Source organism: Nesoenas mayeri (genome assembly GCF_963082525.1).
Source record: "Nesoenas mayeri genome assembly, chromosome: Z".
NCBI lineage: Eukaryota > Metazoa > Chordata > Aves > Columbiformes > Columbidae > Nesoenas > Nesoenas mayeri.
The window spans coordinates 76,346,442-76,355,437 of NC_137542.1; the positions used below are offsets into that span (position 1 = coordinate 76,346,442).

Below are 8,996 nucleotides of genomic sequence, written 5' to 3' on the forward strand. Positions count from 1 at the left end.
GCCCCCTCCCCGGCGTGCCTGGCCCTTTCCATTCATATTCTCGTGACGTCACGGAGGGCGTGACCAATGAGAGCGGCGCTTCAAGCCGGCGCCGCCAGACCCCGCCCCATCGGGCCACGAGCCCCGCCCCCCTGCCGCGCGTGGCCCCTTAAAGGGCCCCCGCTCGGCTCGCCGCGCTCCCGCCGCGCAGCCCCGTCCGTCCCGCGGTCCGTCTGTCCGTCCGTCCATCCGAGCGATGAGGAGGCTCGTCCTCCTGCTCTACGCCGCCGTCACCTGTTGCATCGCGACGCGGGGAGGAGGAGGAGGTGGGTGAGCGTGGGGGGATGCGCGGAGCAGGTTCGTCTCCCCGCAGCAGGTTGAAGGGCGCTCTGCTGACCCTTCCCCGCTCTGCGATCCATTCGTTTGCAGATGCCACGGAGCTGCTGGAGGACACGCAGGAGCGTGGGCTGAAGCTGAAGCCACAGGTGAAGTTCAACCTCCGCTCCTGGGCGGACGCCGAAGAAGAAGACGGTTGCGCGTTCGCCACGGGCCAGCGCGAGCGGCTGGAGGAATGCGGCTTCAACGCCACGGCAAAAACCTTCTTCATCATTCACGGCTGGACGGTGAGTACGGAGGACGCTGCGCGGCTCCGGGAGACGCGGGTACAATCCATCCCCTTAGAGAAACTCAGTTACCCTGCAAATGGTCCGTGCCTGCGGAAGCAAAGCGATGTGTGTTTTACTTAACGACTTTGTGTTTGCATTTCATATAATCATTTTGGTTGGAAAAGACACTCAAGACCATCGAGTCCAACCATTAACCCAACCCATGTCCCCAAGAACCTTATTTCACGTCCCCAGTGCTTGAACTCAATCATCCTATAGATCTTTTGCAACCTAAATGATTCAATGTCTGTGTCATTTGAATGCAGGACAAGGACCTTGAGATTTTTCCCTAAAATCCAATTAAACGACCACTCTGATAAATATACAGACTCGCTGCAATCGCAGCTGCGTGTCCGCAGCCTCGGCTTCTGCTACGTGATAAAGAAACACAGGGCACGCAGGCTTTCTGAAGCTCTTTTTTCCTCTACGTTTGATGTGCACAAGGGGATTTATCAACCCCACCGGGGTTTATGCAAGCGGCGGTGCAAATCATTTTGCAATCCATCCCAATTTCTGAAACTCTCGAGGAAAAGATAAAGGTGGCACGTAACGAATGCCTCTCCCTTCTGCCTTAAAAGGCAAAGCAGCTAATTACAGCCGGAGTCTCTCAAAACCTGTTTTTCTTATAACACTAGTACTGAGAAGCACTGAGGCTCGTAGAGGAGAAGAATATGCAAACGATGATACAAATAACTCAACCGGGAATGTGTCACCTGTGTCCCGCGAGCTGGAAAGCACCACCTGGATGTGTTCTTTTCTAGATGAGCGGCATGTTCGAGACGTGGCTGGGCAGCTTGGTGGCGGCGCTGCAGGAGAGGGAGAGGGACGCCAACGTGGTGGTGGTCGATTGGCTCCCGCTCGCCCACCAGCTCTACACCGACGCCGTCAACAACACGCAGGTGGTCGGGAAAAGCATCGCCGGGCTGCTCGACTGGTTGCAGGTAACGCGAATTGCTGGTGGTCGCGGTCATAACGCCGTTGCACAACGGGACGGAGGGTTCAGTGGAGAGCGGAGAAGGTCGGGGTGTCATCCCGACCCCAGGGCTCGGTGGGATGGTGGCTCGGAGCTCCAGTGTTGCTTTGAAGCGCTTTTGGGGCAGTAATGTTGAAGTGGACAGCAAATTTAGGAGCCCTTCTTCCTAAAGTCCTTTCTTCCTCCTAAAGTCCTTCCTCCTAAAAAGTCCTTTCTTCCTCCTAAAAAGTCCTTTCTTCCTCCTAAAAAGTCCGTTCTTCCTCCTAAGGTCCTTTCTTCCTCCTAAGGTCCTTCTTCCTAAAGTCCTTCTTCCTAAAGCCCTTCTTCCTATGGTCCTTCCTTCTTCCTAAAGTCTTTCCTCCTAAGGTCCTTCCTTCCCCCTAAGGACCTTCTTCCTAAAGTCCTTCCTTCTTCCTAAAGTCCTTCTTCCTAAAGTCTTTCCTCCTAAGGTACTTCCTTCTTCCTAAAGTCTTTCCCCCTAAGGTACTTCCTTCTTCCTAAAGTCCTTCTTCCTATGGTCCTTCCTTCCCCCTAAGGTCCTTCTTCCTAAAGTCCTTTCTTCCTCCTAAAATCCTTCCTCCTAAGGTTCTTTCTTTCTTCCTCCTAAAAAGTCCTTTCTTCCTCCTAAAATCCTTCCTTCTTCCCAAAGTCCTTCTTCCCAAAGTCCTTCTTCCCAAAGTCCTTTCTTCCTCCTAAGGTCCTTTCTTCCTCCTAAGGTCCTTCTTCCTAAAGTCCTTCTTCCTATGGTCCTTCCTTCTTCCTAAAGTCTTTCTTCCTAAAGTCTTTCCTCCTAAGGTCCTTCCTTCCCCCTAAGGTCCTTCTTCCTAAAGTCCTTCCTTCTTCCTAAAGTCCTTCCTTCTTCCTAAAGTCTTTCCTCCTAAAAAGTCCTTTCTTCCTCCTAAAATCCTTCCTTCTTCCTCCTAAAATCCTTCCTTCTTCCTCCTAAGGTCCTTTCTTCCTAAAGTCCTTCTTCCTCCTGAAGTCCTTTCTTCTTCCTAAAGTCTTTCCTCCTAAGGTCCTTCCTTCTTCCTAAAGTCCTTCCTCCTAAGGCCCTTTCTTCCTCCTGAAGTCCTTCCTTCTTTCTAAAGTCCTTCTTCCTAAAGTCCTTCCTCCTAAGGCACTTCCTTCTTCCTAAAGTCTTTCCTCCTAAGGTCCTTCCTTCCTCCTAAAATCTTTCCTTCCTCCTAAAGTCTTTCCTCCTAAGGTACTTCCTTATTCCTAAAGTCTTTCCTCCTAAGGTCCTTCCTTCCCCCTAAGGTCCTTCTTCCTAAAGTCCTTTCTTCCTCCTAAAATCCTTCTTCCTAAGGTCCTTTCTTCCTCCTAAGGTCCTTTCTTCCTCCTAAGGTCCTTCTTCCTATGGTCCTTCCTTCTTCCTAAAGTCCTTCTTCCTAAAGTCCTTCTTCCTATGGTCCTTCCTTCTTCCTAAAGTCCTTCCTCCTAAGGTACTTCCTTCTTCCTAATGTCTTTCCTCCTAAGGTCCTTCCTTCCCCCTAAGGTCTTTCCTTCTCCCTAAGGTTCTTCTTCCTAAAGTCCTTCCTTCTTCCTAAAGTCCTTCTTCCTAAAGTCTTTCCTCCTAAGGCCCTTTCTTCCTCCTGAAGTCCTTTCTTCCTCCTAAGGTCCTTCTTCCTAAAGTCTTTCCTCCTAAGGCCCTTTCTTCTTCCTAAGGTCCTTCCTTTCTCTTGAAGTCCTTTCTTCTTCCTAAAGTCCTTTGTTCCAAGGTGAACTCAGGTGTCGTCGGGAATTCCAAGTCAGCGTTGGGTTGGAAAAGAAGGAAAAAGCCCACGGTGCTACACACGTCCTGAAAGACAGGGGAGGGGAAATTACCTTCTTTTTTAATATATGTTTTATGTTTCCTCGCAGGAGAACCCGCTCTTCCAGCTTGAGAACGTCCACCTGATCGGGTACAGCCTGGGTGCCCACGTCGCTGGCTTTGCTGGTAACCACGTCCATGGGACAATAGGCAGAATTACAGGCAAGTGGCTTTTTAGTGGCAGCGAGTTTCCCCGAAGAGGCTCATTTCCTGTGTTGTTGCGATGTCGTTTTGGCGCTTGCGTAGTCAGAAATGACAAGTTTCCTACCTGTATGGGCCTCCCGACAGAAGAAAACATCTTAATTTTGAACCCTAAATGTAGGCGAGGTTCAATTAAATAAACCTTTCCGAGGCGAACCTGGTCTTGAGTATATTTGAGGTTAAATGGGGGTTCAAAACAAGACCTTAATGTCAAGATACTAAGCCTCTGAGTGATATTGTTTCTGTAATTATAGCTCATAAATTAATGGAAGTGTGAGCTGTTGGGTGCAGTTTGTCCCATGGGATGTTTATGTCTTGCTTCGAACTTCTAGAGGGAAGCTGATTTCAACATGTAACGACTTAGGACGGGGTACAAGGGACTCTATTCTAGATGAAATCACCCCATTTCTTACCTGGCGTCTCGCTCGCTGTCTCTAACCCCAGGTTTGGATCCGGCTGGCCCCATGTTTGAAGGAGTGGACCCCAGCAAGCGCCTGTCCCCCGACGATGCCAACTTCGTGGACGTCCTTCACACCTACACGAGGGAAACGCTCGGCGTCAGCATTGGCATCCAGATGCCTGTGGGTCACCTCGACATCTACCCCAATGGGGGAGACTTCCAGCCTGGCTGCGGATTAAGCGATGTCTTGGGAGCAATTGCCTATGGGAGTAAGTTGTCGTTACTTATTTGGCCTCTGGTCAGCGTCGACTCCTCGCAAATAGATTTGGGTTGATTTGACACAGGGGGTGAACTGTGGGTTGTCCTGTGCAGGGACAGGAGTTGGCCCCGATGATCCTTGCGAGTCCCTTCCAACCCAGGACATTCTGTGATTCTATGACTTACCAGAGCCAACTATTTCTTTCTAAACTGCCTGTAGAACTGGAGATAATTACTAAACTACACCTGCTTTTAATTCTGAAGTAGCACCTTCCCATTCATACAATAAACTATGGTCATCTTATGTTGGGTCTAAAACCCTCTTTAAATCTCACGGTAAATGGCAAGTCGCCTTCAAGTCATAGAATCATTTTGGTTGGAAGAGCCCCCCAAGATCATCGAGTCCAAGCAACAGTGTCTTGTACTAACCTCTTGAATAGCTAATGTTTGAAAAATCTGGGCCACGCTCAACGCATGTTGGGCTACAAAAAGTCTAAAAAATGGCAGCTGGGTTGACAAACGATTAAATAAAATGTATCCCTTGCCACTCTGCTTCTTTAGCTATCGGGGAGGTTGTTAAATGCGAACACGAGCGGTCTGTGCACCTCTTCGTGGACTCCCTCGTCAACCAAGACAAGCAGAGCTTCGCCTTTCAATGTACCGATTCCAGTCGCTTCAAGAAGGGCATCTGCCTGAGCTGCCGCAAGAACCGCTGCAACGGCATTGGCTACAACGCCAGAAAGACGCGCAACAGAAGGAACAGCAAGATGTACTTAAAAACAAGAGCTGATATGCCGTTCAAAGGTACAGTTTAAAATCTCTAAGACCAGACTCCCAAATGCAACGTTGGGAAAGATGTAGAGGTGGAAGAGGAGCAGCGTCTCGAAGCAGCGCAGCTGTTGCTGTTATTGCCGCTGTCCTGTGGCATCCCTGGGCTCTTTGTGTAAAATCAATAGGCCACAAGGACACTCTGCCTTTTAAGCAGGATTATCTTTGACACGTGTTCTAATTCCAAGACTAACTCGACCTTACAGCAGCGTAAGGTTTGGAGAGCCCTCCCCAGAGTGGACCGCTGTTGCTGTTGTGTGAATGTCAAGTTTGTCATGAGTAAGGGCAGGAAAAAGGGATCAATTATATCTCAATAAATACACAGTTGCCAGCCAACACTTTCACAAAGAGCTGAGCAACGTTGTCTCTCGACAAAGTTGGTTTTATCTGTGCCTTCCTTGTTTCTCCCCAGTCTACCATTACCAGATGAAAATGCACGTCTTCAGCTACCAAACCTTGGGAGAGGCTGATGCCACCTTCTTCGTCACCCTTCATGGCACCAATGGAGAATCTGCCCCCCTCTCTTTGGAAATGTAAGTAAGCTAAAGCTGGCCCCTTGTGCTTGCTTAAGCCTGAGACTAGACAAGGCGGCCTTACTCTTTTTCCCCCTGGTAACACCTGAGCTGGGCAGCCTCAGTTTATCACCATTCCAAAAGGGCCGTTTGCATCCCGTAACGTAATTATCAAAACAATTGGATGTGCTCAGTCCTCTCCATGGCTCATTATTGAAGCGTTTTGCTTTTGCCCTCTACCATCATTCTGAAAGCACCCGTATCTCTGGAGGCATCGCTGACCTCCTTTAGCTTTTCCCAGAAGAAACACGAAGCATGAAATCCATATTTAAGCTACGGAGGGATAGCTGAGCCAAATACATGATGCGCTGTATCAAACCAGCTACCCAAGCTCACTTTCTTTAGCGTAATCACAGTAATTAACTGGTGACAGTTGAACACGAAGCACTTGATAAGCCGCAAAGAGCTGCGTTTAACTCCTGGCATGGAATGAATGAGCATCTGGCACGGTTCCACCAGGAAGAAACGCTGAGTCTCGGCTTGTCTTTTAGGCTTGATCAAATTGGCCTCAATGCCACCAACACCTTCCTGGTCTACACGGAAGAGGACATGGGTGAGCTTTTGAAAATCAAGCTTACTTGGGAGGGAACGTCTCAATCGTGGTACGACCTATGGAAAGAGCTCAAGAGCTACTGGTACCGGCCCGCGAAGACTCCCCAGGAACTGCACATCAGGCGGATACGTGTGAAATCTGGGGAGACACAACAAAGGTGAGAATTGTGTTAGGCTGTATATAAGTGGACTCGAAACTTTAATAAAAAAGAGAAACATGCAGCATCCAGTGCAAAAAGTTGGTGTTTTGAGCTTAGCCGGTACCTTAAACTCTCTTTCTTCTTCGGTGTTACGAGGCAATGCCCTCATGGTGTAGGAGAGTGAGAGGTTGCAAAACAAGTCGTTGCAGATGAGATCCAAGACGTTGTTCTGCTTGATTTAGACCCTGCAACACTGTCTCACCTGCCCCTGGGGGCTAAATTAGGTACTGCGAGATGGTTTAGATCATACCCAAAGGGTTAAAGTACTGACAGCACCAAAAAGGGTAACATAGGATATAAAACAGCCATTCAACAAGTTGATGGTGTATCGAGATGCTCCATAGGAAGGACGTCAAACCGAACAGCTTGTCCCAGAATTAGCTGCATATTATATGTTAATTATAGAGACAAGAGGTCCCTTGTCTTGACTCCCGATTATTCCACCTAGGTTTGCTTTCTGCGTGGAGGATTCCCAACTGACCAGTATAACACCCGGGAAAGAGCTCTGGTTCGTCAAGTGCCCGGAAGAATGGCAAAAAAGGTAGGAAAAAATCAGCTGAGACAAATCCTCTGATGCTGGCTTGAGTAGAGCCAGGTTTAATTTTGTTTAGACTCCTGGAACTTCTTTTTCCTAAAAAAAAGTTAATAAATTCCAGCTCAAGATTCCCAGCTATTAGACTTAATTTTCATGCATGCCTTAACTATAACTAGGTGATATTATCCTCACTTCTGATCTTGGTTTATCATCCTGTACCTTTATGTGCTTATAAGATCGGTCTAACATGATCCCTGGGCCTAAAGAAACTGTCGTGGTAGATGCTACAAATTTGTGGCTACTAATACCCAATATCCTTGCAACAGTGGAGAGCAAATTAGAGGCATCTATTAAACGCTCCTACCCTGTAAAACAGAGTAAAGCTGGGAATGCAAAGATTGGTTTGGCCTGGGAGATCTAAAGCTGCTGAGAAATCTCTTGATCAAGTTTGGGCTTAAGACGCAGCTGAGGAGTATTGAGTCCTACTGCTTCATCTCTGGCTCTGCTAATCTCTTCTGAGTGTAAACTCAGCCTTGGCCAGAGCATCTCAGCCCTGCTTAAGCTCCATGGGACTTTCCAGACACTTAGGATCAGTCCTAAGAGTAGGACTTCCAGTAAGTCTGGTCCCCGTAGTGACAGCTTGATTGCTTCACCTCTAGTCATGCTTTGAATGAATCCTTACTCATTTGATTAATTATTGTCTCCTTTAGATGAAGCCCAGCCTTTTAAATTTCAATTTGTCAATGGAGAGCTTTGTGGCTTCTAATCCAAAGTGCTTGTTAGGCTTAGCAAAGTCACGCTTTGCACAACCTCCAGAGCTCAGCTCAGGAATGCAAGACGATTCCGTTCCAGCTTTGGCAGAACCTCCCAAGCTGTGCAAACTCTTGTTCCTCTGCCACAGGTCTTGAAAGATCAACTAAATATTCCTGCAGGTACAATAAAATAAGATATAAAACCTATAAAACAGAATTGGTGGCAGATGTGCCCTTCCTGCTTCCTCCTGGAGTTGAGCTTTTCCACGAGGCGAAGGAGCAAATCTGAGCTGCAATGCATTAAGTTTTCTAGGAAATGATCCTTCGTCCCCGAGATTACAAGAACTTCTTGTCCAGCTCCCCATTCCTGCCAAGTTAACTGGAAAATGATATAATTCCCTACTCGGAAATTAAGTCTGCAAACATCTGTCCACCCCAAATGGATCTGAGCGTAACGTCGCAACCTGTATTTTCTGTTTGCTGCCTGCTTACATGCATAATATCCGCTTCAGGCTCTCGTTGGGCAAAACGCTGCTTTGACAGAATATAATACCAACCTGTGCTGCCTAAACCTGTTCTTAGTGTCGCAGGGTTTAGTAGGAATGATTTATTACTCCTCTTAACTTCTGCTATTTATTTCTCTCTCCGCTCTTCCCAGATCTGTCTCCAATTTGCTCTGAATGCTTCTCGAAAGGTTCACAATGGAGCGACCTAGATGCCTGAAGACCACACGGGTGGCGAGAGGCTCCAGCAAAATCATCTGGCTTGGTAGCACTTCAAGCAACTGGCTCTTGAGGACAAACATCTTGGATCAGGTGCAAGAAGCTGAGGAGCAATGGATGGACTGTGATCCTAGACCTAGAACAACTCAAATGACGTTTTCCCTTCCCCAAGCAGCCTGGTTTGTGTGTTTAACCTTCTCTTGACCTGTTGCACGCTGCGTTTCTTGCCCTGCTCCTGTTAACTGGGCCTATGGATGAGACCCTCGGCGACTCGAGACCCTCGGCGACTCGAGACCCTCGGCGACTCGAGACCCTCGGCAACTGGAGACCCTCGGCGACTCGAGACCCTCGGCGATGATCTGGTCCACCTGCCAGTGGAGTTGAGAAGACAACCACACTAACTGCCCATCAGAACGTTGGCGATGAGCTGCCAAGAACATATTAGCATCTAGCGTAGGACTTACCGTGGCTCCAATGGGCTGCGGGAAGCCAAGACCAGCACAGGTCAAGCGTGTGGGGTTGTCAGGGGAGGGGTGGGAATAAGCACAA

The 8,996-nt window shown here is 48.4% G+C and overlaps 1 protein-coding gene across 1 annotated transcript; it reads left to right on the top strand.

The window, feature by feature from the left end:
• Positions 1-235: 235 nt before the first annotated feature.
• LIPG (lipase G, endothelial type) lies at positions 236-8,405 on the top strand (the record flags this gene model as incomplete). The annotated part of the gene is made up of 10 exons (XM_080362392.1): positions 236-305; positions 409-602; positions 1,406-1,585; positions 3,478-3,589; positions 4,073-4,297; positions 4,848-5,090; positions 5,527-5,647; positions 6,178-6,396; positions 6,887-6,979; positions 8,384-8,405. 10 exons carry the CDS (start codon positions 236-238, stop codon positions 8,403-8,405), a joined length of 1,479 nt encoding a protein of 492 aa, XP_080218518.1.
• Between the last annotated feature and the right edge of the window lie 591 nt (positions 8,406-8,996).